The 26,239-nt window shown below is 40.6% G+C and overlaps 3 protein-coding genes across 3 annotated transcripts; all 3 read left to right on the forward strand.

Annotated features, from left to right (window-relative positions):
* The first annotated feature begins 420 nt into the window (after positions 1 to 420).
* tut7 (terminal uridylyl transferase 7) lies at positions 421 to 16,138 on the forward strand. Its single transcript, XM_084025132.1, has 29 exons — positions 421 to 541; positions 2,589 to 3,020; positions 3,247 to 3,401; positions 3,800 to 3,916; positions 4,076 to 4,253; positions 4,436 to 4,524; positions 5,151 to 5,202; positions 5,323 to 5,392; positions 5,646 to 5,772; positions 5,909 to 6,028; positions 6,128 to 6,256; positions 6,458 to 6,635; positions 6,841 to 7,529; positions 7,667 to 7,817; positions 8,649 to 8,735; positions 8,903 to 9,003; positions 9,261 to 9,318; positions 10,354 to 10,457; positions 10,557 to 10,646; positions 10,798 to 10,911; positions 11,115 to 11,192; positions 11,317 to 11,494; positions 11,996 to 12,043; positions 12,140 to 12,231; positions 13,058 to 13,173; positions 13,262 to 13,452; positions 13,566 to 13,639; positions 13,756 to 13,822; positions 14,465 to 16,138. Exons 2-29 carry the CDS (start codon positions 2,606 to 2,608, stop codon positions 14,521 to 14,523), a joined length of 3,927 nt encoding a protein of 1,308 aa, XP_083881258.1. The 5' UTR covers positions 421 to 541; positions 2,589 to 2,605; the 3' UTR covers positions 14,524 to 16,138.
* Positions 16,139 to 16,633: 495 nt separating this feature from the next.
* Positions 16,634 to 20,024, forward strand: isca1 (iron-sulfur cluster assembly 1). The gene is made up of 4 exons (XM_084024411.1): positions 16,634 to 16,756; positions 18,541 to 18,594; positions 18,896 to 19,001; positions 19,155 to 20,024. Exons 1-4 carry the CDS (start codon positions 16,676 to 16,678, stop codon positions 19,301 to 19,303), a joined length of 390 nt encoding a protein of 129 aa, XP_083880537.1. The 5' UTR covers positions 16,634 to 16,675; the 3' UTR covers positions 19,304 to 20,024.
* Positions 20,025 to 22,014: 1,990 nt separating this feature from the next.
* On the forward strand, positions 22,015 to 25,759 carry kiss1rb (KISS1 receptor b; the record flags this gene model as incomplete). The annotated part of the gene is made up of 6 exons (XM_084025712.1): positions 22,015 to 22,237; positions 23,247 to 23,371; positions 24,161 to 24,296; positions 24,595 to 24,833; positions 24,936 to 25,088; positions 25,523 to 25,759. The coding sequence occupies 6 exons, from the start codon at positions 22,015 to 22,017 to the stop codon at positions 25,757 to 25,759; spliced, it is 1,113 nt and encodes a 370-aa protein (XP_083881838.1).
* Positions 25,760 to 26,239: the final 480 nt, after the last annotated feature.

A 26,239-nucleotide genomic window follows, 5' to 3' on the forward strand; every position in this document is an offset into this window, starting at 1 on the left:
TGTGTAATTCCACACGTTCGTCCACACACCATGTAAATATGTCAATTCATCAAATAAAAACGAGAATTCCCCTTGTGATATTGCATGTGAAATGTGTATTACATTTCACAACCTCACTCACTCAATGCCTATTGTTTATAAGGGCATTTGTATGCAAAAACAAAACGAAAAACAACAACACCTATTACTGTTATAATAATTATTATGCGAAAGGATGCTCTCAAAAATAGTAACAAGTGCAAAACAACAGTTGGAATGGGTGGAGACTGACGTCGTGTCATTGCCCATCCATAACAATGACATAACCTCATCTCCAATTTTAGCTTTTCCTCCTTCTGTTTCAGATGCAGTTCATAATTAATAGCACCGTTTTTTCCTCTGATATTTAAACATCAGCGGTCCTGGCTCCGCGGTGGGCGGAACTTTAACGCTGACGACTACAAAACAGACGTCATCTTTCAAACTCCAGTGCAAGACGAGCGATCGTGCCAAGTCAGACCTGAACGAGGCTACCAGTATGCCGTCTCCACGCGTACAAAAGGTATTTTAAATATTCTTTGTGGACAATAAACGCCTTTATTTTTTTTTCCTGATGGTTACGTCTGACGCAGTTGCAGTTTCAGCAGCTTGACAAAAAACGTGAACCGTAACGCTAGCTGTTGCTAGCTAGGTAGCTAACGTTAGCTGTTAGGTGTTCTAGCTAATAAGCTAAATAGCTAACATAACCGTTAGCTGGTTGGGCTGTATGTTGCAAGTTAGCTACGGTTAAATGTGTGTTTCTGCAGTGTGTTGACGGTGCTTAGCTACATTCACTAGAAAGCTATACGCCGTTAGCTCGAGGAAGAGGAAGAAGTGACGTTAGAGGCAGACCGCAAAAGCTAGTGAGCTAGCTTACGCTAACACTGGTCAATAACAAGCTCCTAAAGTCAACTCACGTTTTGATGGTTAGCTTGCGTTGCAGTTAACCAGGTAACGTGAGCCGTTGGTTTACGTTACATTTGTGCATACGCATTCACCTTAATTTACCTCACGGTGATATTATATTAGTTGTAGAAAGGTTTAGTAATACGAGAAGCAGCAACGTTAACGTTAGTGTTTCCACCGGGCTCAGTTAAAAACGGTCAACGTTCACTGCCATGGCAGTAGTAGTAGTAGTAATAATAATAAAATTAATGATAATAATAACCCCAACCATTATTTATAGAGCACTTTTCCGAAAACAGTGTTTGCAAACATGCTTTACCTACATCCAAACCCAAACAGTAGACTATGAAATATAAGGTAAAGGGATACAACTAATCACATGAACATACACAATCAACAACGGATCAATAATAAAAAAGTAGATATAGAGTGATTCACGTAAAACCTGTTTATAACAGTGTTTTGGGAAGGAGTTTAAAGGTAAAACGGATTTGGCTATCCTAGTTTGTACCAAAGTACAGGTGCCCTAAAGTAGAAAGTGTGAAAACCTTTAGTGTTCAGCCTGTGGAAGAACCAAAATGGCCTTGCTTGAGGATCTAAGGCTGATTTCCGGTTCATAAAGAGTTCAGCAATAGAGCTATGGACCAGGACTTTTGAGATTTAAAAACAATAATTAAGATATTAAAAATAATTTCTTAATCTTAGTGGTAGCCTGTGCAGATATGCTCAGACGGGGTAATATGGTCTCTACATTTAGTGCCAGTTAAAATTTTAGTGGCAGTATTTCTGAAAAATCTATTTTGGACTCGGGCAGATATAAAGAGTTGCAATAGTCTAAATTAGTTGAAATGCAATGAAGATTTTTTTTTTTTAGGCATAGACACCTTTTATTAGCAGTGGATAGATAGCAAACATGAAAGAGAGAGGCGGATATGATGTGCAGGAAAGGACCTCCGGCCGGGAATCGAAGCGGGGTCTGCTGCGTGTGTATGTTCATACATGGCATGCGCTCTAACCACTCCGCCAACTGCACGCCATCTCAATGACTTTAAAAAGATTCTGAAATGAAGGAAGCCGGACCACACAACGCTCTGTACCTTTTTATTGTGGATTCCTTCATGCGTCTCCTGGTAATAAAATGAACATGAATGGATGAGTAATTCTTTAGCACTGTTTTTGGTAGACCACGCACTGCTGAATTTTCCAATTTTTAACCGGAACCAAAGCTGTAGTTAGCCTTGGCCCCTGGGGACATCAATCAGATCGTCAATGAGATAGCCACTCTATTTGTGGCCACAAAGTCACAGGAGGCGTGGTGGTGATGATAATGATAATGATGGTGGTAAGTGGTTGAAAATCAGTTGTTGGTTCGCAGAAAACTGACAACTATGTTACAGGGGTCTAAAATTATGCCATTTATTGCCAGAAATCTATTTGCTCAACCAGCTTAAGTTCAAATTGTAGTTCTGTCTCATTTAGCTGTAAAGTTCTGAGGAATTGTGAAAGCTGTGAGCAAATTTAAAATAGCATTCTGCTTCTCCAAAGAAGTGGTAGCTTCCAAAGTAAAACGTTTAGTAGGTGATTCTGTTGGCATACATTGTTCCAAGGATGTTTTCGATTACAAGAGGACTACTTCCATTTTAACTGAATATTTCATCCTGCAGTTTTAGCAAAAGTGACCATGGAAAACTCGGGCAGGCCTTACCGGGCTAGGCAAAGCGGCTGGGAGAAGGGAGCAGGAACAGAGAGGGCAGAAAGCTGGAGGATCCAGGACCAGGGTCGAGGACAGAACTACAGAGCAGAGGGAGGTCAGCAGGGCCAGAACCAGGGAGGGCCCTACCGTGCCAGCCCCAAGAAGGGAGGACTGGGGCCACTGAGCTACTCCCCTGGTGGATTCAGAAGTGGTCAAAGCCCCTCGCAGAAGGATGACCTCCGCTGGTACTCGGGTCCTGAGAACAGTGGTGGGATTCGAGAAGATAATTGGAGAGAGCGCTCGCAGCAGCAGCAGTGGAGGAGGAGTACCCAGGGAGAAGGTCCAAGGGAGGACAGGGAGCAGGGGGGGAGAGAGGACACTGACGGCAATGCTCATAAATCAGGTGAGGATTCAGAGATCAGACTTTGGGCAAAGACTGGAATACTCTTAGCGTGATTTCCACTTCGCAGCCGTCTCAATGGACAATCAAAGTGATTTACTGTATATTAAAATCTAGCTTGAATCTGATTTTAAGAACTAGCTGTACTCCATCATCCATGACATACACATTACAGATTACCACCACAAAAGCATATTCAACACATTTTGACAAATTGTTTCTTCCAAAGGGAGAAGACGGCGAAACAGAAACAAGAATAAAGCTTATGCTGAAGACTGCAGGGGTCCAGTGATTGAAGAGTCCACACTTTCAGCCAAAGAGCTGCACAGCCTACGGCAGACAGAGAGGCGGCTTAACAAAGATGAGATCTACACCCTGAAGAAGGTACAGGCTGTCTGTTTGGTAGCTCAAATATATGTAGATTTGCTTTTCTGCAGAGATTTGTCAGTTCATCGATTAGCCGCGTGCAAGAAAATGAATGGATTCATTGTTTCAGTCACTTACTTGTACCGATGTAAAACAATCATTCAGCGATGGCACACGTGTGGAAATGTGACCGGCAAAAAAATTAAATCAGAAATGTGTAAGTTCAACTGAAAACTGTCCAGTTTTGATTGGGAGCGAACTATTGGCGCTCTGCTTTTAAGAGTAGTTTATGAAGAGTGTATTTATTCCGTGATTAAAGTATTTGATGTGTTTTTATGAGGTACAACATAACAATGTAATTACTGCAGCTGTTGTCTAATGTCTGTACTTTCCTCCGTTTTTGTCAATTGTTTCAGAGGTCCCATAGCAACCCTGGTGCACTTTACACCTGCGCTCTGTGTGACATTCTGCTGGATTCTGTGTCTGATGCTTACAGACATATCCGAGACAAACGGCATAAGAAGAGGGCAAGGGTGAGAACTGTTGTCATTATGGAAATTACCATTCAGATAATTACTGTAAATGCTTGTAGACAGATGACGATGATGAGTATGTTACCATACTGTACAGCTATAGTCTTCATGCATTAAAAAAGGTTGAACCCTTTTGTGCTTGTGTGTTTGTGTTTATAGGAGAGACAAGAGCAGGTGATGCTGACTGAAATTCTGCCTCCTGGTCCAGAGCAGATCAGTGCAGTTAGCTCTGCACTAGACGCTGTTGTCCGGGAACATGGGATGAATGACCAGGATGTTGAGACGAGACAATGTGTTGTCTCCATGATGCAAGACCTCCTTCTGTCCGTCCTGCCTGGTAAGTCACCTAAGGATGAAGGACTTGTTTGGTGACAGAGACATGACCTGAATTCATTCTGATAGAGCTTTGTAGCAATCAGGCTGTTGTACTTAAGATCAGTTATTTATTAATTAATTGATTTACTTATGTTCTAATGAAAATAATATTATTCCATCTTTCTTTCTTTCTCACATATGTAGAGATCAGGCTCAGGCTATATGGATCATCTTGCACTAAGTTTGGTTTCAAGGATTCTGATGTAAACATTGACATTCAGTATCCACCTCACGTGAGTAGCCCAGTGTTAGTTTGATTGTGTGAATACAGGTTTTTTTCCCCACATACTTTAAAGATACTTTTCTCACCAGTATGCACTGATGGCAATCTTTAAAGGGACAATTCACCCCCACATTGAAAATGCATATTTGACCTCTTAGCTGTAGTTCTAATTGTCAAGCTACATTGTTATGGTGCGAGTTGCCTAGTTTTGAAGATCCCTTAGCACCACTCCATTGGCTAATATTACAGCTCAGCCGAGGAAGACACCATTAATGTTTACATGTTAGGCTGCCACAACGACAGGCCTCTCCATGAGTAGATTCACGCATCCTTCTGCAAAGTGATACAGTTATTCAAATTTTAAGTATTTATTCAGAGCTTTTAGCACCACAAGTAGAGTGCCAGCTAGTCCAGTATATTAGATTAATGGCACTACAGGTAAGAGGAAAAATATGTTTTTTTTTATTTGGGGGTTTATTCTCCCTTTTTTAAGTAGAGAAAAGTTATTAAGACATTATGGTTGCTAAAAATATTTTAATTGCAATTATTTATAGCCCTTTTTAAAGGTGACTGTTTAAAAACATTCCTATATCCTTTTATGTTGCATAAAGACTTTGAAATGGAATTTATTCACAGATGCATCAACCAGACGTCTTGTTGTTGGTCAAGGAGAGCCTCGCCGTGAGCCGTGAGTCACTTCTTATTCATTTAACTGTGCTTGTGAAAATAATTCCACCATAAGAAAAGTCAGTCATGTGCTAGACTGTCACGGAAGTTTTAAATTTAACTTGTGTTGTTGTCTCCCCAGCTGTTTTTGTTGATATGGAAGCAGATTTTCATGCCAGGGTGCCTGTGGTCATCTGCAAAGAGAAAAAGAGGTGGGCATCTCTGGCTGTACACTTCAGAGATTATTTGCATATCAAGTTTATGAATGAAAACTGTAATTTATAGAATCTATGAAGTCATGATCTTTTGAGATGTTCCAGTAGATCATTAATCAAGAGATTATGAAATAGCAGAATGCGTTTGCTTGCATGAAAGCGATGGGGGAGCAGTTGCTTTATCGTTGTAACACTACTTAATGCACAAGAGCAGTTAACCACTAATGAAAACTGTTATTTGTCTCAACAGTGGCCTGTTATGCAAAGTGAGTGCAGGGAATGAAAATGCGTTCCAGACCACCTCCTATCTCTCTGCTCTATCCAGTCGGCAGCATCTCCTCCTCCCACTGGTTTTGGGTTTCAGACACTGGGCCAGGGTATGTTTCCAGTTGTGACCCTTTCCTGTTGCTCTCATTAGCCAGGCAACTGGTAAAAGAAATTCGGAAAGCCCACTTTTTTTTGTAAAACCTCACATTTTGTTTTTAACACTTCTTGTTTCTGCGTCTGGCTTAGATCAGTGAGATCGACCGTGCAGAGGAAGGCGGGCTGCCACCCTATGTCTTTGCCCTCATGGTTATTTACTTCTTACAGCAGCGCAAAGAGTCCCTCTTGCCTGCCTACCTGAAACCAGAGGTGAGTTTTTTTTCTTTTCATCTTTTTTCATCTTTTAATTTCAGTATTTGTCATTGCTTATTGTTTTCAACTGAAACTAATCATCCTTGTTATCTTTAGATAAAGGTGTTTTCACTCAGCAGGCTATCAGACTTCAATCTCACGCACACTGAGGATGGACATGTACACTGGGCTTACAGCCCTTCCTCCAAAGAACAGCCAGCAGAGGGCTCCTCTATCAAGGGAAAGGTATTCATGAATACATGGGGGAAAAAATGGTTATACATATTTTATAGTTTTGTGCGTGATGAATGTGCTTTTTTTTGGTCACTTTCATTTTTTTCACTACAGTAAGAAAACAAAATTTGACTTGAAACCTTCGCCAAGGCATGTGTCTTTTAATGCACTAGTTTAAAAGCACCTGAACGTTTGTACTGTGTTTCCTGGCAGGTTCCGCTGGTGTTTCAGAGCCCTCACCCACCTGTGGAAGTTGGGCTTCTCTGGGTGGAGATGCTTCGCTTCTACTCACTGGAGTTCAACTTGGCTGACAATGTTATCAGCGTACGGACCAGTGCTGTCCTCTCCCGAGAGATGAAGGACTGGCCAAAGAAACGCATTGCTGTGGAGGGTCAGAAACTTTCCAATTTTGTTGCCTGAAATTGAAGGTTTTTGCTTTTGGGGTACAGTGAAAATCTCTAGTGGGGCTAAGCTTATTCCTTGTCTTAAAGTGTATTGGATCTTTAAAGGGTAAACATAATCTACATTGCTGTTGAATACAAAACAAGATTTACTTTTGCATGGTTTAACTCTAAGTGATCTCTTCCTGTGTTCAGACCCATTTGCTGTGAAGAGAAATGTGGCCCGCACAGTGAACAGTCAGCAAATGTACGAGTACATCCTCCACTGTCTCAAAACCACATACAAGTACTTTGCACTGCCACTCAACACGCCAGCTGCTAATCACAAGACAAAGGCCCAGCCTGGACCTATTCAAGGGGTGAACGCTGAAGCTGTGAATGAAGAGGTTGCGTCAGCTTTTGGTCAGCTCAGGGTCCAGCCAGAGCACGCAAATCAACCTAAAGCTGTAGAAAATGGCCCTGAAGACTCCGATTGCATTATTGAGGAAGAGGAGGAAGTTGAAGAATACAGTGACTCAGATGAAGAGCGAGAGAAGGAAAAAGTGGACCTGGGCAAAAGCAGCCTCTCTGAGGATGAGGAGGACGAGGATATTGATGTGGACACACATAACAGACATCACTTGGACAGCTTCACCACAGAGGATGAGGATATTTTCCCAGTGGATGAGATCTCAGGGGAGGAGCTCTTGTCTGATGAGGAGGGTCCAGATTTGGACACACCTGGTTCAATGGATGACGAAGAGGAGGAAGAGGATTTGGCACTTGCGAGTCTCTCTCCTGCACCTGTAGAGGGTATGATTAAAGATAAGAGCCCCGAAAATAAACACCAACAAACGAAGAAACGCTCCTACGAGTTCACCAGGCAAGCTTTCACCAGAGGCAAGGTACGTGTTTGTTTCCCCTTTTTTTTAAATAAATAAAAAGTTTTATTTCTCATCATTTGTAGGATACTAGAAGTTAAACTAGATAAAATAAACTATGGCAAATAAGCTTCATTACCACTCCTTTCAATCTCTCTTAGTCACACATGGTCGTGTGCAGCTTGTGCAAGCGTGATGGACATCTGAAGAAAGACTGTCCGGAAGATTTCAAGAAAGTGCAGCTGGATCCTTTGCCCCCAATAACACCAGAGTTTCTTTCTGTCCTTAACAAAGTCTGTGAGCAGTGTTACAGTAAGTATTATACAATCGCATAAATATTTACACTTTTAGCAATGAAAATTACAAATTAAATTACAACCAGTATGCATCTAATCTAATACTGCATCTAATCTCCAAAATGCATTTTGCTTCAAGTTGATGTTGAGAGGTATTAGAAGTGAAGTGCCATTCCATATGGGAAGAGCCTTATACTATTTTTGTATTCTTTTGTTTCTAAAATTGTTATCAAGTGGTAAAACTTGTTAAATTTAGTAATAACTTAGAAGTGAGGATGATACTGGCCACCATGTATAGTGTATTTAGACCCCTTAACTTTTTTCACATTTTGTTGTGTTCTGGCCTTTTTGCTAAAATCATTTAAATTGATTTTCCCCTCTACAATTGTGTTTCTGCTTTGTCATTACAATTGATGACATTTTTGCAAATGTATTAAAAAGCAAAAACTGAAATAGCATATTGACATAAGTATTCAGACCCTTTACTATGGTGCTTGACATGTAGCTCAGGGGCCTCCCATTTCTCTTGATCATCTTTTGAGATGTTTCTCCACCTTGTGTCCACCTGTGGTAACTTCAATTGATTGGATTCGAACATACCACCCACATTGCAACAATACACAGCTGGGTTGAGGTCATGTACCAGAGTTGCATGCATATGGATGGAATAAATACTATTTTGGAAATGTGTTATCCATGTACACGTTTACTAATGACAGTCAGCCTCATGTTGACCACTTTTGTGGTATAATCGGATGAAGAGAACACACTTATTACTGGTGGTTGAAATCATGATAATAAAGTGTATGACTTTGCTCGGGTCTGATGATGGCTGTTTCCTTTTTAGCTGACTTTGCCCCAGATGAACTGGAAGTGGGTGTAAGAGAGCATATCCTTCATGACCTGGAGTCCTTTGTCAGACGACAGTTTGCTGGTGAAGTAAACCATCATCTTTGCTGTTTAGTGTTTTTAGTTTTTTTTTTTTTTAAACTTAAACTAGTATGATAATGTGCAACACTGCATTTTATTGACTTGCCCATTAACAACTAAGATGCTAGAACACATTCATGTTTAAATTAACAACTTTTTTGTGATGGACAGGAGCTCGACTACAACTGTTTGGATCATCCAAAAATGGCTTTGGCTTCAGACAGAGTGACCTAGACATCTGTATGGTGCTGGAGGGGCAAGAGACCATAGATGCAAGTTCTTCTTTTAATTTATTGCAACTATTGCGGTGTACATTTTGTAGGCCATTTAAGATTGACGCCATGACCAAATTTCGAATTCTGTAATTTGCATGAGTTGAGTAGGAACAGAAAAGACCTGTTTTGATGGTATTCATTGTTTCTGCTCAACAATGAGGATTACGTTGAAATGTTGATGCATTTGTAGATATTAATTGTGGTTTGTTACTGTGATATATTGTAATCTCTCGCTTCATGAATTTCTTCCTTAGGATGTTGACTGCATCAGCATCATTGAAAGCTTGGCGAGAATGTTGAGGAAACACCCAGGTTAGTAATAAATCATGCATGTGAATGAAAATGAGTCTCCACTTTAAATATATGCTAATCTCAATGCTGTTTGGGCCTAAAAACATGCAGTTCATAGCACGCATGACTGGTCTCTGAATTTCATAAATTGGGCATGACTGGAAAGCTGACACTCTTGTGGATCCAATTAACCGAATTTCATAGTAGCCATTTCAAATATGAGACCATTTCTTGTAACTTGACGTCGGTGTATAAAATGACCCGTTGGGACCTCTAGATCAGACGGAGATCTTCAACATGGGCTCCGGGACCCCTAGGGGTCCGAAGAGTTACTGCAGGGGTCCCCCGAAATGATTTGATGCCAAACTTTCTTTCTTCCAAAAATGTAAATGTCCAAAAATACACCTTTACATGAATACAACCTATAACAAGCAAATATAAATCTTCCTGTTTGTTTCATATTATGTTGAGAAATTGTCATGTAGACATGCCAAAATATGAATCTGTCAATTATTTTAATGGCTTAGCATTGTATACATACATCATTATAAAATACTGTTGTACATGGTTGCACTACACATTATTATTGGCCCGGTTTAATAAGCAACATTTTATACAATATGTAATAGGGGTCCCTACACCAGGTCACTATAAGCCTTGGGGGTCCTTGGCCTGAAAACATTGAAGACCTTTGTTGTAGTAAAGTTTCATAAGGCTGTGAATATCCTAGAGCAAACGTCTTAATGTGGTATTCTTTTTATTGACTCTTATGTGGTTAAAATTGTTAAATATAGCCCCAATGTGTGTCATAAATGGTGTCAACTCAAAAATTGCTGCAACAACTCATGAGACATAATGGGCATCATATACTTCCATCATAATCTTCGAAACCCTTATCACTTTCACAGTTAATTTAATGAATTACATTTTTATTATTGATTGTATGACTAGAAGAGCATGCACTGCTTCATTTCAAAAGAATCTTCAGGTTCCCAGCTTTCAGATGATGTATATCACTTTTATTTTGCATGTGTCCACATCTGCATCCTGTCTCAGGTCTGAAGAACATCCTGCCCATCACTACCGCAAAAGTACCAATCGTGAAGTTCTACCATGTTCGTACCGGCCTCGAGGGAGACATTAGCCTCTACAACACTCTGGTTGGGCTCTTTCTCCCTCTCCTTACATTTTGTCTAGAATTTGCTGTTGAGTAACTTATCTGTCATCCTCTACAAACCTTTTTTTACTTTCTTTTTCAGGCCTTGCACAACACACATCTGCTAGCGTCATACGCTGCCATAGACAGGAGAGTGAAGATCCTCTGTTACGTCATGAAGGTTTTTGCCAAAGTGAGTGTAATTTAGACACTCATGGTGTCTTTGTATGTCTTCAACATCTTATTATTATTATTATTATTATTATTATTATTATTATTATTATTATTATTATACTGCACATTGTATTGCCATCATACATATTTTTTGTTTTTGTCTCTTACAGATGTGCGACATTGGGGATGCTTCACGTGGCAGCCTCTCGTCCTATGCTTACACCCTCATGGTGCTGTACTTCCTCCAGCAGAGAAACCCACCGATTATCCCTGTGCTGCAAGAGGTACAAATTACTATTATTAATGTTTGTTTCAAAAAAGTTTAAAGTTAAAACTAGCATTGCACAGTATACTGAGGCGTATCTCCATCCCCTGTTTAAAAACGGTAAAATACCCACTTTATTAGTACAGGTAGAATGACAGTGTTTTAATGTTTACATTTTTTAAAACATTAAAGTTTCTGAACTCGACTTTTTTTTTTTTGCAGATTTATGATGGAAATAAGAAGCCGGAGGTGCTAGTTGACAGCTGGAACGTGTACTTCTTTGATGATTTAAAAACACTCGTGAGTAATTTGTACCTTTTTAAAAAAAAAAAAAAAAAAAAAAAGTTTTTAATATATATTCTGTCAATGTTTTTGATGAATATGCATAATTGAACTCGTCAATCCTGTTGTCCTCCACCTATAGCCCAGTCGCTGGCCACAGTATGGGAAGAACACTGAGACGGTGGGGGAACTGTGGCTTGGCCTGCTCCGCTTTTATACCGAGGACTTCGACTTCAGAGAGCATGTCGTCTGTCTCCGTCTGCATGAACGCCTCACCACATTCAACAAGCAGTGGACGTCCAAATACATTGTCATTGAGGGTCAGTTTGTATGACAAACTCAGGGTCCAGACCTCTACAGTGAAAAGATAAATTCAATTCAATTTTATTTATAGTGTCAAATCACAACAGAAGTCATCTCAGGACACTTAACACATTGAGCAGGACTAGAATACGCTCAAAATCAGCGTCAACACAATTTCAAATTCCCAACATCACCCAGGGGCAAGCGTTACAGCGACAGTGGTGAGAAAAAACTGCCTTAATAGGCTTAAATGGATGATAGAAAACACAAACGCATACAAGTATTATTCCACTAGATGCAACCGATTTCTTGTCTCCTGGTTGAAACGTATCCAACAACACAGGCTGTTGAAATTATTGTTTTGGCACTTTCAGAATTATTATAATGCTGATGTCCATCAGTTCATATTGCTGTTAATCATTTAGTATTAACATTTTCTGAATCAGAATGACTGTGGGTGTAGGGTGCTTTTTGAAATATTTTTCATTGATTTATCTTCTTCTCTGTTCATACTCCAGATCCGTTCGACCTGAATCACAATCTCGGTGCTGGATTGTCCAGGAAAAGTATGATTGCTTCCGTTTGAATCTTCTGTTGTCTCATATATTTGTCCCTTGTGTCTTTTAATGTCTATCCCTTTTTTTTTTTTGTCACCACAACAGTGACTAACTTCATCATGAAGGCTTTCATCAACGGCAGGATGGTGTTTGGTACCCCTATCAAAGCCTTTCCTCCTGTGTACCCCTCTCAGATGGTTAGTGTCTGCTGTCTAAGCACCACAGTTGCATATTGTGGTGGCATTTAACCCACTAACTTGAATCAGCTGTCCTCCCTCCATGGTTGTCTACCTGCCATCAAAGACTGGAAGTCTCTTACATTTCCTACACCTAAACCCTAAAACCTAAACCCTAACAAAACAGAAATGATAACTTTGCCCCTGCAGTTAATCGGTTAATTTATTGAACTAGAATCTTCTTTGACCAGCATGACATTTAACCATCATGTTGTTAAATTTCTCCAGTCATGTTTTCTCCAGCTAAGAAATCGGCTGAATATTGATCTTGGAACTATTAATGCACACTTTCATTTACTCCCGTCTAGATTTTTGTAATTCCCTCTACACGTGTCTCAGTTAAGCTGCTTTAAGTAGCTTACAGCTGGATCAAAAATGCAGCTGCCAGGTTATTAAGAGGCAGCAACCTCTGGGTCTGAAATGTGATGGTCCATGAACCTGATTCTTTCCAATAGCCAGCAGGGGACAACGACTGTATGCTGAAAGATTTCCAATCTTATAGAAGTCTATGACCCTTGATTTATTCCCTTGGATGTGAGGTGCCTTTGATGTTTTAGCCCCAACCCTCTGGAATTATCTTCCCCAATCTGTCTCATTTGCTGGGTCTTTGAATGGCAAACCTTTTTATGGATTTCATCCCTGTCGTACGTTTTTGTTCTTTGATCCGTCATCGTTCTTGTGCTTTATACTGTAATTTTTACCTTGCCCACCTACCTTTTCTTTTCTCAAATATTGTCTTAAAAGTTGTGATTTGCCTTTTATCCATCCTTATCTTTATCTGCCGCAGGAGTATTTCTTTGATCCTGAAGTCCTCACCGAGGGAGAAGTGGCCCCCAATGACCGCTGCTGCCGCATCTGTGGCAAGATCGGTCACTTCATGAAAGACTGCCCCATGCGTAAGAAGTAGGTACAAGCACAATAAATCTGAATTTGTCGCATGTTTTTTTTCTGTACCATGTATCAAGCTGAATGTGAATACTTTTTGTCCCAGGTCCAAACACAGAAGGGACTCAGAGAAAAGGCCAGAGCACCTGCGAGACACGGCAATGGATGGCAAGGATCAGGTCCGACACAAGAGTGAGCACTGGAGGAAAAGGGATGCACTGGAGGTGCGCTGCTGTTACCTGTGTGGATCAAGTACCCACATCAAAAAGGACTGTCAGCAGTACAGAAGCCCTTCAGGTACACACAGTGTTTTTCATTTACATTTTTCAACTGCATTGCAAAATATATTCCTTTAAAATTAATAAAAGGAACTAACTGACTTCTTCCCTCTTTTAACTGTCATTTGATAGGTAATGTGAGGATGGAAGGATTTGCCTCCACCTCTTCAGCCCACTTGAGGAATTTGAGAGAGAGGGAGAGACAGGTATGGTGATTTGAAAGTAAAAACATGTTTTTTAAAATAATATTTTTCATTGGCGGACACTTTGGCAGATGGCTTATATGTTCACTGCAACACCTGTTTGTCTTCCTTGTTTTCAGGGTTCACCTATACAAGAAGAGAAGAAGAAAAGAAAGCAACAAAATGTGATATTAAGTCCACAAGCAGGTACGTAAACTTAGCATTGCTTCAATTGAAAATCCTTTGGCGATCGGTTATTGTGGTACCTAATTCTCGGTGTCATTGTGTAGCTAATTGAACAATTGAACAAATCGTTTATTTTAAATTAATTCCTAGGATATAGGAAGTAATTTTAAATGCCATACAAAGCTCATTTTCCAATTAGGTATCCAGCTTTCCCTTTAACCTTCCCTATCCCCCCCCCCCCCCAAACACCCAATTTTTGCCAAAAATAGGTCTATTTTAGCGAGACAGTGTGCTTTATATTCTCTGTTCTTAAGATTTGTCATTGGTCTTATCTTACGGCTGGTGAGGAGAGAATGAGTGCGAGAAATATTTGAAGCAGGTTCAGGTTCATCAGTATGTCTCTGGACTCTGGATAGCACGCTTGCTGATGTTTTGGCTAAAGTTTAGCATTTTGCTTCTGTTTTTTGTTGGGTTTTCTATATTGTTCAAGATGGAACATTATTTGTGTGATCATATGTGTTACCAGAGATGGTTTTGTCAAAATGGAGTTTATCTGGTTTGTTTCGTCTTTTAGCCTCATGGGGAGTTTTAGCATAAAAGTGATTCTAAACCATATTTTCAACCTGCAGCACATTTTGACCGTTGCACTCTGGTTTGTTTCAGGGAGTTTAGCCTGCCGAAATTTGGGTCGCACTGGTCAAAGGAAGAGCCCAGTGGAATGAGCAGCAGCTGTGGCTACGGAACCATGAGGTTCCACTCTTGTCCAGGCAGATGACAACCCAAAGTCCAGAAACCATTACATCTTAATGGGACTGTTGGGCCAATGGGAGCCTGTTAAAGCCAAAGCCAGGACGCCTTGACTTGAAGCCAAATAGGGCCTTTTTATGTGTCCCCATCCCCCCCTCCCCCTCCCCCTTCCATATTGCTCTTCTCCTTAGAGGAGCTTTTTAAAGCTTTCATTTTAACAAGAGAAGCCATTACGCATGCACCTCCATGTCTTTGTTTACTTACACTGTCAGTCAAGTTCTTTTTTTTTAGACTAATTTCACTTCAAACAATGAGAGTGCAGATTCAGTGTGAAATCTGTTAAATTAGAAAATACTTTTAATTTGTCTCTTACATGACTGATGGATAATAGCCTCAGGCTTTTGGAGACAACATACTATATATTTATCTTTAATTGATGCTAACACTTTTTGACACTTAGTTCAACTGTCCTCACAGTTGGGTAAGAGCAAGTGTTGGTATAGCAGTGGATGGTATAGTGTGTTGTCTGCTGCTTAGTGACGAGATCAATAGCCATCAATTTGAAGGTTGTTTCAAATGACTAATAAGGAAGTAACTGACCAGTTCACTAACACCTTATTTTATAATTGCAAGGGGTTTCCAGTTGTTTCTTTAGATTTTACAAAGAAATTACAGGTTGTTCTAAAGCTTTTGAATGGCAGCGTATGTAATGGTCAGGGTCTCTTTTTATTTTTATTTTTTTAAATTTGTTTTAGATCTCGTTCTTTTCAATCCTTAATTTGTCCACTGCACTGTAGTCCATCAGTCCATCTCTCATTCATCCTCGAAAGCAGCTCTACCTACAGTGTTTATGTGTCTCTGTGTTAGAAACTCTACCCTGTAGATATTTTTTCAGGATCCAAGTTTTATTTCTTGAGACTGCTGATCCAACCCTATTTCATAGATGCAACTGCCTGTGTCTGAACAGAAGGACAGTGAAACTACTTCCTCTGCTAACCTGTATGTATCTCCACACATACTAGGAAGTGTTGTGACTAAAGTGCAAGAACATATAGTTTAGTAAGTTGATCAAAAAAAAAGTTTAATTCTTACTTGGTGGTTAGTTTAAATAAAAAAAAAAATTAAAAAAATTAAAAAAGCTGGTCCATCCGACAGTGTACTCTGCTGCAAACACTGTGTTCACGTACTCTGAAACTAGAGGTAATCTCAGTAAAGCGAAGAGATAAATGTATTTATTTGCCACAAAGGCTTCATTTTGTTGTGATGGTGCCACAGATTGGTAGCTGCACTGTGTGAGGGTACACACTCTTCAATTATGTTGCTGCTAGTTAATGTAAAGACCTGCTTATCATTCAACTGCAAAGATGGACTGTCTGGCTTTTGTTGTCGTCCTAATATGGCTGAATTTTATTAAAACAAATGTGAGTGTTGATGATATTGTAATCAAATTTCTCATTTTAAAGTAGCTTTGTTTTAATATCGGCTGTATTGCATTTATTTTGTTTGGACTCAAGTGGGGATGGGGGGGGGGGGGGTTAGTTGGTTATTAAGGAACCCCAGACCTGCCAGGAAACTTTGGCTTGCAATCCATTTTGTGTCTCAAGCAATTCATTGAACAGAAATCAAAAATTCAAGTGTGGAAGACTGTTTATTGATTTAAAATGGCTGTGCATTTATAAGACATGTTGGTCATTAGTTATAATGAAACGATAATAAAACTGACATCCTGTAATACCAGTAAAGTTGTACATCCCAGTCAATGGTTGTCATGTATTTTGTCTGTATTGACCTTGGAAACTGTTTTGACTGACAAAGTTGACTGATGTGGTTGAAAGTGTTGGGCAAACCCACTAAATTATTGTTCTTACATTTAGATTGTTTTAAAGTACAAAATAATTAAGAAGAATAAAATAAAAGTTCCCTATGCCTACAAAAACACAAGTTACGTATTAGGTTACACAACATGGCGCACGCGCGTCCTCTTGTTTTTATCCGTAAAGCCATTGGCTGGTGCGCCCGTCCCTCATAACATTTAGCCAATCATTAAACCGACGCACTTTGGGGGCCGGTGCCAATTGGGTTACGCGCATGCGCTATCCAATGTTGTGATTCTCTCGCTTAAGCAACATGTCTGCATCCATGGTGCGGGCGACCGTCCGAGCGGTCAGCAAAAGAAAGATACTGCCAACAAGAGCCGCTCTGACACTGGTAAGTCACAAACCGTGGTAATGAACGTGAGTGAAACACATTTCTGTCTGTTCAAATAGATGCTAATGCCGAAAGTGTAGGCGCTAACACCCAGCGGATGTCATGCTACGTGATCCAAAGCTAGCTAAGCCAGCTAACCATATGTGACTTGAACGTTTTGCACAGTTACAACTCGGTCCCTGCTTTTTACCGAGCACTCCCGTGACACAAAACGTTTTATTCGTGTTGATGAGCTGATGTCAACTTATAGGCGCTATATGTCGTTATATTATAACTGCCCTAGGTTGAACTAGATGCTAACGTTACGCCCTCGCTGAGCTAAGCTCTTTGGTAACGAGCCATCGACTGCTCTGTTCCGTATCAGCGGCCGTTAGATGACAACGAGAAGTGTTTAGCAACCGTTAAGTTACCCCAGGTTTCTATCACACTTTTGAACTATTATATCCAGTTTGTAAATAGTCCTTAACGTAAGTGACGTAATTAGATGAGGGGAACAAGAGACTGGTTTTAAAAAAAATCTCAAAATCTACATTACCTGATTTATATTCCCTTCCAAGCTCTACAAACACGTGACTCATTTTCCCATAATGCAACGAAAACGTTAGTATTGCGTTAACATCGACTGTGTACCGTTATATTTGTTGATTTGTTAAATTAATTTGATGCGACTGTAAAGTTAATCGCATAGACTTCACAGTAACAAGATGCCGGATTCAACACCAGTCGGCGATCATGGAGGTTTGTGGTGGCCCAACTTTTAAATAGTTGCCTATCTCTGATTTTTGCACGTCTCCCACTTCAATCTCTCCCCAAATATACTGTGGCTTTTAGCTGCTAGAGGAAGTGGTGAATGTCAGCTTGACCGGCTCTGCCGATGATGCTGTTGGAAGATAATGTGTGTGTGGTGGTCCGAGCTGATAAAGGTAGTGTGCTGAAGTAGGCCTTAACGTTAAGTAGCAGATAGGCCCTCAAAACTGAGGCATCTGCAGACGATGTGTCATTAAAGGGTGTCTTGACTTACCTAAAATATGTCAAATAATGGATTAAACATGATCAAATTGAATTATAAGGCACGTGTGGGTTTCTGCTACCCTTTCTGAATTAGGATTAAAATAAGTATTTAAAATCCAGTGCAAAATACTTATTTTACTATTCACTGCACTGTACTCCACAAGTTGTTTTAGACCGTATCGTTACACTTGGTTGATAGTCTAGTCACAAAATGACTGGAGGCTGTGACACATTTGGGATATACTGCACATTTTGGCATCAGCAGCCATATACAGATGAACACACACTGGCTTGAAGGGATTAGCACCATGTGGCTAATGTGGTTCACCTCAGTCTCCCAAATGCCTCCACGTGAGAGCCCAAACACTGAGATGCCTATCAGTGTTTTCCCTAGGATTTCTTTTCCCCAGCAGTGGTGCTTAACTTCATTGACATATTCTGCACATCCGGGACAAGGGTTTACGAGACATACGTGCACAGTTGAATAACATGAAACAACACGCTTCCTGACTGTAGAATAATATTACACACGTATTGAACATGTTATACAATATGAATATCATTGGATCAACTCTAAATGGAAACAAAAAAAAAACAAAGCAGGGGAAAAGTATCAAATAGCCAAACTTAAAACAGCACCGTAGTCTGTTTCTCTATTCTCAAGCTTTTGCTGAATGTGCTCCAAACAACCGCTGCTTTGCAAAAATCCACCGTTTCCATCTCAATCCAGTGTGTTTCGTTAACTTTTTTACCTTCTGTTGTCTTTTCTTTAGACTCCAGCGGCTGTGAACAAGATCAGGTTTTTGCTGCAGAATAAGCCCGAATATGTGAGTAACTAATATGTCCATCATTCACTGAAACATAATATCCTCCTCATCATCAAGCACAGCCACATCTTGTAATTACAGCAGGGTGCTGTGTTGTTTTGAGTCTTTTGTTCTCATCAAACCAACCATTTCTTTACAAAACCATCAATCCACTCTTTTTTTCTTGTGCCCGACTGACCTTTCACTTACGCTTACTGTGACTGTGTGGATTTTCCAGAAAAAACAAGTCATGAAACTATTAAAGCAGTGATCGGAAAGGGTGAATGACGCCGAATGGTAACGTCTGTTTGACTCTTCATAGATCGGGTTGAAGGTCGGGGTGAGAACACGTGGCTGTAATGGAATGACTTACACACTGGACTACACCACGGAGAAGGGGAAGTCTGATGAGGAGGTGCTGCAGGATGGTAAGATATGTCTTAGTTTGGTGCTTTTCTTGTTGAAAAATGAGTGGAGATGTTCCGATACCATCCTTTTTCTTCCTGATACCGATTCTGATACTGTCGACGCCAAGGCAAGGACGGAGAGGTGGTGATGGCTCTACTGTGGCTCTCTTGCAGGTGTGAGGGTGTTCATAGAGAAGAAGGCTCAGCTGACGCTTCTGGGAACTGAGATGGACTTTGTGGAGTCTCTGCTGTCCAGCGAGTTCGTCTTCAACAATCCCAACATAAAGGGCACGTGTGGCTGTGGAGAAAGCTTCAACATCTGAGCAGCATGGCGTCTCTGTCCCCCTGCACCCCTCCCCTCCCCGCACCTCGTCCCATCCATAAAGACTGAGAGACTGAATGTTGACGAGGAAATCTCTTGTGGATGTGGTTGGCCTAACACTGCTCTCCCCACTCTTACTGCAGACCATCCCAACATGCTGAATTCAGGTTCAGATACCTCCTGATGTTGACAACTGCTTTTTTATATTCTGATCTGCATAAAAAAAAAACAGGACCTCAAAAAGCAAGATGTTTTATTTTAATATAGTGTTTTGCTGCCGTTTTAAACACACGCACATTATTTTCAGAAGTAGTTAAAGCTACCAGGATAAAGCACGATGCTGTTAAGGACTTTGCTTTTGTTTGAATCTATCCGCCAAACCCATCAGCTGCTTGATAAACCCTCTTAAGACGGTGTATTATCATGAGCCTAGCAGTATGCAAACGTGGAAGTGTTTTGAAGGTCTTGAAACTGCTTTATTAGTTTGTAAAGTGTATATTTATCTCTGTGTGTAAATATAAAGAATGTATATCTCCCTTGAACTTTGCAAACGCACAAAAAAAAAAAAAAAAAAAAATCCAACGCACAAAACAAGTAATCCTCACATAAGAGTAGGTTTATTTTGGTTTTCTTTTTAAACTTGATTCAACCCAGGACTTCATGTTTGTACTGTGCAATATGTCTGTGTACATATGAAATAATAAATGGCTGAATCCCAGAAATATGAACTTGTACGGATAATGTTTTACGCTTGACTTGAAGATTGTGGCAGGAGGATCATTACATCAAAACTGAAATGACCCATTTAGAACAGTTGTCATGGTGATGGCTCGGTTTTCGGAACCAGATAGATTATGTGGAAATGTTGCATCTTGAAGTTCAGCTTTTAAACTGTCGTTGCTTCGTTTCTGTGGACTTTATTGTGTTCAGGTAGAAGCAGACTCAGTTATCTTGAAAGATTTCTTTTACAATTTTTCATTAATTTTTTTGTAATCATACAAACTTTGACAGCCAGAGCCATATGTGGACTGCAGAGGATAGATCTAACAGCGGTCCACCCTCATAGCTGACAGACGGATGGATGCACGCTGCTTTATACTTTTTATAGACATTTTTAGGTTTTTTTTTCTGAGATGAGGGAACCAAAAGAGCAAAAATGCTGACTAATTTCTGACTTTTCGGACTCATTCCTGCGGCACTAATAAAATTAAAATACACCAGACTCAAAAAGGTTAGATTAAGTTGATGCAACACTGACAACAAGATGCTGCCCTTTGACTGTCTACTTGTTAAAGAACAGCTCAAAGAACACAAGATGCATCCACACATTCTAGGTTTGCAGGCTTGGACCAAACAGGGACCATGTGAACCTGTGCCAGAACAGTTTCCCCAAGATGGCAAATAAACAATCAGTCACCGCATATATAAAATACATATGCATCCCATATTGCTCTCCTTCCACTAGTGAGACCAGAACTACTTTCATGTACTGGAGGCTGGAGAGAACTATTTGATCTAATCATTGGTTACAATTTGTAAGAGTTTGGGAGGGATATAAAATATATTAAATAAATAATAGATAAAAATAACACTTTTCATTAATTTGATCTCGAGCAAACATGTTCAAATATGTTTGAAAGCCAGGATAGTTTATCTGCAAAGAAGGACAGACGTCATCACTGCCCTTGTGTCTCGCTGTGCAATTGACATGTCACTTGCTAAGTGTAATGACAGCTTTGTCATTGTGTGATGTTGGGGAGATCAAGCTGTACAGTCACCCCGACCCCCGGCTGCCTCCTTGGTTCCACCGCTTTTATTTTGGTTTGGAGTACCAGTCATTATGATTTCCTGAACTGCATATTTAATTTAAAAAAAATCACATAAATGAACAGTTGCAGGCTGTGGGTGTGGTGGGTGGGTTTCAATATTGTGATTGAGACATACCAGCTGAATATTGGCAAACAGAACCTTTTAAAACTGTTTTTTTTAGCATTGTCTCAGCAATATGCTACATCGTTCAGGTGACATATTTAAACTGTGCACTTGACAGCTATTATCTGAAAATGGGTCAGACCACACTGATGGCATCATTGACCTTGTTACATGTGAAAGACATTTCACATAAAGGGCACGTGTAGCTGTGGAGAACATTCAACATCAAAGCAGCATGGTGTCTCTGTCCCCCTGCACAAAATATGAAAATATTGAAATAAATGAACTTTTATTTGAACCCTGCTGCAGTCATTTGACAGGGCAGCCAGTCCTGGATAATTACAGGCAATGATGGAGTTTTAAAAGCTCCCCCCCTCGGTCTATAACTGTGCTTTCATCTCAGACCTGTGGAGAACAGAACGGCATCACATCTCTTCCAAACACGGGACTAAACCTTTACAGAGCAGAGAGCAGGACACCACAGGTAAGAGACGCTTCTTCTATGGAAAAATACTTATTTAACATGTGTTCATATTTAAATTGGCTTTGGCTGATGTCATAATTTCAAATTGGCAGGTATTCATTTAAACAACTTGAATAAAAACAAATATAAATTCTGAACACATTTAAATATATCAGTTTAAATTAAATTTGATGCTGTAATTCTTTCTTACATGTACATGGTTTTGTAAGAAACAGACACTGCAGTAACATTAGCAGACATTATACCAAATACATATACATTCTACATGTAAATATTCCTGGCTTTGATTTGTGAAGATGACTTCAGATGAATCAGCAGCTGATCACGGTCCAGACTGTGGGACCGTGTGCAACGAGTCCACGGCTCTTGAGGGCCAGGAACCACCGGTGTTGGTCGACGCCTGGCTGGTCCCCACATTCTTCGGGCTCATCATGCTGGTTGGCCTGGTTGGGAACTCGCTGGTCATCCATGTGGTCACCAAGCACCAACAGATGAAGACCGTCACCAACTTTTATATAGGTAACACTTCTGAATCACACACCAGCTCTTTTCTTTGGTATTGTTTCAGCTTTGTTCGATTTTTAAAAGTATTCTTCCCTGTCTCTCCTTGGCGTTTTACAACCACCTGTTGATTATTAAGATTGTGTGTGCATCCTCGAGACAAACAAAATAGGGACTTGGTTGGAAGGAACAAATGACCTTCTATATAGTTAATGTTTTTGTGTGCTTTTTTTTTTTAGTATTTGCCTAAAAAGGCCTTCAATATTACAATTCTATTTAACAGCATCATTCCCCTCTTTAACCCTAGAACACTAACATTACAGTTAGAAACACCATCACTAACGTTGGGTATATTTTACCTGATATACCCCATAAAAAATACTTCATCAAAATATATAAGTACAACAATACATGGCAGATTGAAGTACTCGTCTTTTATTTCCCCCTATACGTCTCATAAAACAGAAACAAACGTATCATGAGGGGACCCCATAAAAAAGCTCTAAAATCAGTGAAAAATTAGGAACTTGTTACCGAAATAATCCTAAAAACAAAAATAATGGAGCTAGGGATTTGTTCTCAGACCACAGCAACACAATGGAAACCACATGACAACAATTGTGTGGGTGAAAATCAGAATGTAGAATGTAGGTCCGTTCATGCTGTGTTTAAAAACATGTGGAAAACGCCAGTCGTGCTACTTTCATCCTTTTATCAGAGTGGCATTTGTGCTCCTGTTGCACCTGCTGTTGCTAAGCAACCGAAACCTGTGCACTGCGATGATCAAGTTGTTATAATAAAGCAGTGGTCCCTATGGTCTAAATGAAACTTAGTCAAAGATAACTGGACATCCAGCACTGCTGTTCAGTGTTGAATAGACAGGTTAATGGGTGAGTTTTGAAAGGCAGAAACCTCAGCATCTACAGCTATACCTATTGGTATTCATACAGTTATTTATGGGGTTTTTCAAATGCATTTCACCTCAACACGTTTTGCATGACATGTCACTGCTCTTGCTCTCTTCCAGTAAACCTGGCTACAACGGATATCATGTTTTTGGTCTGCTGCGTGCCGTTCACTGCCACGCTGTACCCACTGCCCAGCTGGATCTTTGGGGAGTTTATGTGCCAACTGGTAAACTACCTCCAGCAAGTGAGATACACACACATACACATTCAGACAAACAGGCATGGCATCGCTGGAGATATCACTGGAATAATCTAAAAAATGTTTATTACATTTTCATTGAATTAGTTTACATCCTTGTCTGTCCAAAATTCATCATTTTATTCTTATCCATCTGGATATTTGTGTGAATTTGGCATATGAATCCTTGAGTTGTGGCCAAATATGTATTTTGTGATGACTCAGTGACACAATTTTAATCAGGTCAAGCTTGAGTCCAAGTGGATGTTTGCGCTAAATTTGAAGATTTTAAGTTTTTACGTGTCTTCTCTGCAGCCCTCTTTAACATCATACTATTTGCAGAATAGCTTTGTATGTACAGCAGCAAACCAAATAAAACCACGTTGTTCACACGACACCACTTTCTAAGTCATCACATCGGCATTTTATTCATTCTTGTAATCGGTGCAGCATCGTCAGCATACATGTTGACATAGCCAGTTTCCAGTCGTCTTTAATTTTTCCCCTATATGTAGATCAGTGTTATGTGTTATTCTCATTCATGCAAACATCCCACACCCTTGGTGAAACAACAACTCTCATCTTTATTGCAAATGCAACACATAGCTCACATGGGTAGGCTAATGCCAGGTTCCCCCTTAACACTCTCGTTGGCAAATGTTCTGCATGCAGCATCTGCTGATGAGCAAAAATCATGCAGATTTGCCTCTGATCTGTGGATTATTAGAGACAAAACAAGAAGTGTTAAAATTAAACAAAGCCGTGTGTGTGTGTGTGTGTGTGTGTGTGTTTCAGGTGACTGCTCAGGCAACATGCATCACTCTATCAGCTATGAGTGTGGACCGATGCTACGTGACTGTCTATCCTCTGCAGTCTCTGCGACACCGAACCCCTCGCATGGCTCTGGCCATCTCTGTGTCTATCTGGATAGGTAGCACACGGATAAACACCAAGAACACACTCACAACCTTACACACTTTGGCAATAACACAGTGGGAACAACGTATTTATATTTACTGCATTAAATGGAAGTCAAAGAACTGATGTGATGAGATGAAATGAAACCTTTTCAGTACGTGACAGAAAGAATGACTAGAGAGCAGCTGGGGATTCTCCAGCTGCTGTTCACATGGTTGGTTTCTTTGGTTTGAAGCCGGCATCTGTTTGCATTTAGTGAAAACCCCTAATGAACGTCATGATCTGGGTCTCATGTCCCCTGTCCTCTCCAGGCTCCCTGCTTCTGTCAATCCCTGTAGCCGTGTACCAGCGTCTGGAGGCGGGTTACTGGTTCGGTCCCCAGACCTACTGCAGTGAGGTCTTCCCCTCGCCACGCCTCCAGAGAGCCTTCATCATCTACAGCTTCCTGGCCGTCTACCTGCTGCCCCTGCTCACCATCACCGCCTGTTACGCTTTCATGCTCAAGCGCATGGGGCAGCCCAGCGTGAATCCCATCGACAGCAGCTACCAAGTAAGACTTAGATATAAAGTCACTTTCTTACTGTTCACTCATTAAATCCACAGAGAACAGAACGTGATGGTTGTGATCATTACGAAGCTTCCCTAACTCCAGCTTCAGGCCCAGGCAGAGCGAGCAGCGGTGGTGCGGGCGCGAGTCTCCCGGATGGTGGTGGTGATGGTGGCCCTATTCCTCCTCTGCTGGGGGCCCATCCAGATCTGCATCCTCCTGCAAGCTTTTGGCCTCCGCAGTTACGTTCTGTATAAGGTGAGTTACTCGCTTCATACAGGGCTCAACACATAGATTAATTTTAAAAGTGAAGCGGTTGCAAGGCTGGTGACCAGGCATCAGCTTTTTGGTTGCTGAAACTGAAAATACTGCATGGGAGCCATTTTAAATCATTTATTTGAGCAATTAACATACTATGCAGTTATACAGTATGTAAGATGCTTTTTTGCAATAATAAATCTAAAGAAAACAATTCCATTTACTTTTTTGGGACAACCGGTAAGGTGTTACCCTTTGGGATGGGCCTACAAAAATACTTCACAGAAAATAAGTTTTTACAGTAACATCTGAACAGGTACTTCAAATGTAAATGCAAGGGAAATTACTTAAAAGACGAGGTGTTGATCTACAGTCAGACATCTGCAGTGACACAGACCGGCCTTTTCATCCAAGTCTCCATTCTGCACCCACAGCTTAAGATTTGGGGTCACTGCATGTCTTACTCCAACTCTTCTGTCAACCCGCTGGTTTACGCCTTCATGGGTAACAACTTCAGAAAGGCTTTCAAGCACGCCTTTCCCGCCGTCTCTTTGTGGCGCACGAGGGGGAGAGTCAGGGTGGGAAACAAGGACACGGAGGACGGGGGAGAGATGGATCGCCAGGCACCCAAAGGAGAAACCGAGATGCACTTTCTTTCATCTGGGTCCTAAAGGTCACGCTGGGCATCGTGCTCATCGTTTATTCATCGTTTGTTCTTGAGATGAGAGCAGTCTGCTCACACTGGTATGTGTGCACGGATGTACACACACACACACACACACACACACACACACACACACACACACACACACACACACACACACACACACACACACACACACAGAAGCAATGCCTGTCATGTGATCCATTTCAAAGAGAGACCAGGAGTCTCTCGTGACTTTCATAAGCTGTTGAATCACAGTTATCTTTGTCACATTTCTCTAATTTAGCTGATGCAATCAGTTTACTGTCTGTCAAAATGTTTGAGAGCCTGATTTTATCTTATCTTCATTGTCTGAGCTCCTGGACTAAACTGTTTCCTAGTTGAGTTCTTGCAAATCGTTACTTAGGCTCATGCTGTACTGGCCTGTCCTGTCCTGTTGCACATGTCCCCTATGGATTTTCTTCAAATACCCAGAGGCTTTGTGCTT

Source organism: Eutrigla gurnardus (genome assembly GCF_963514095.1).
Source record: "Eutrigla gurnardus genome assembly, chromosome: 13".
NCBI classification, from domain to species: domain Eukaryota; kingdom Metazoa; phylum Chordata; class Actinopteri; order Perciformes; family Triglidae; genus Eutrigla; species Eutrigla gurnardus.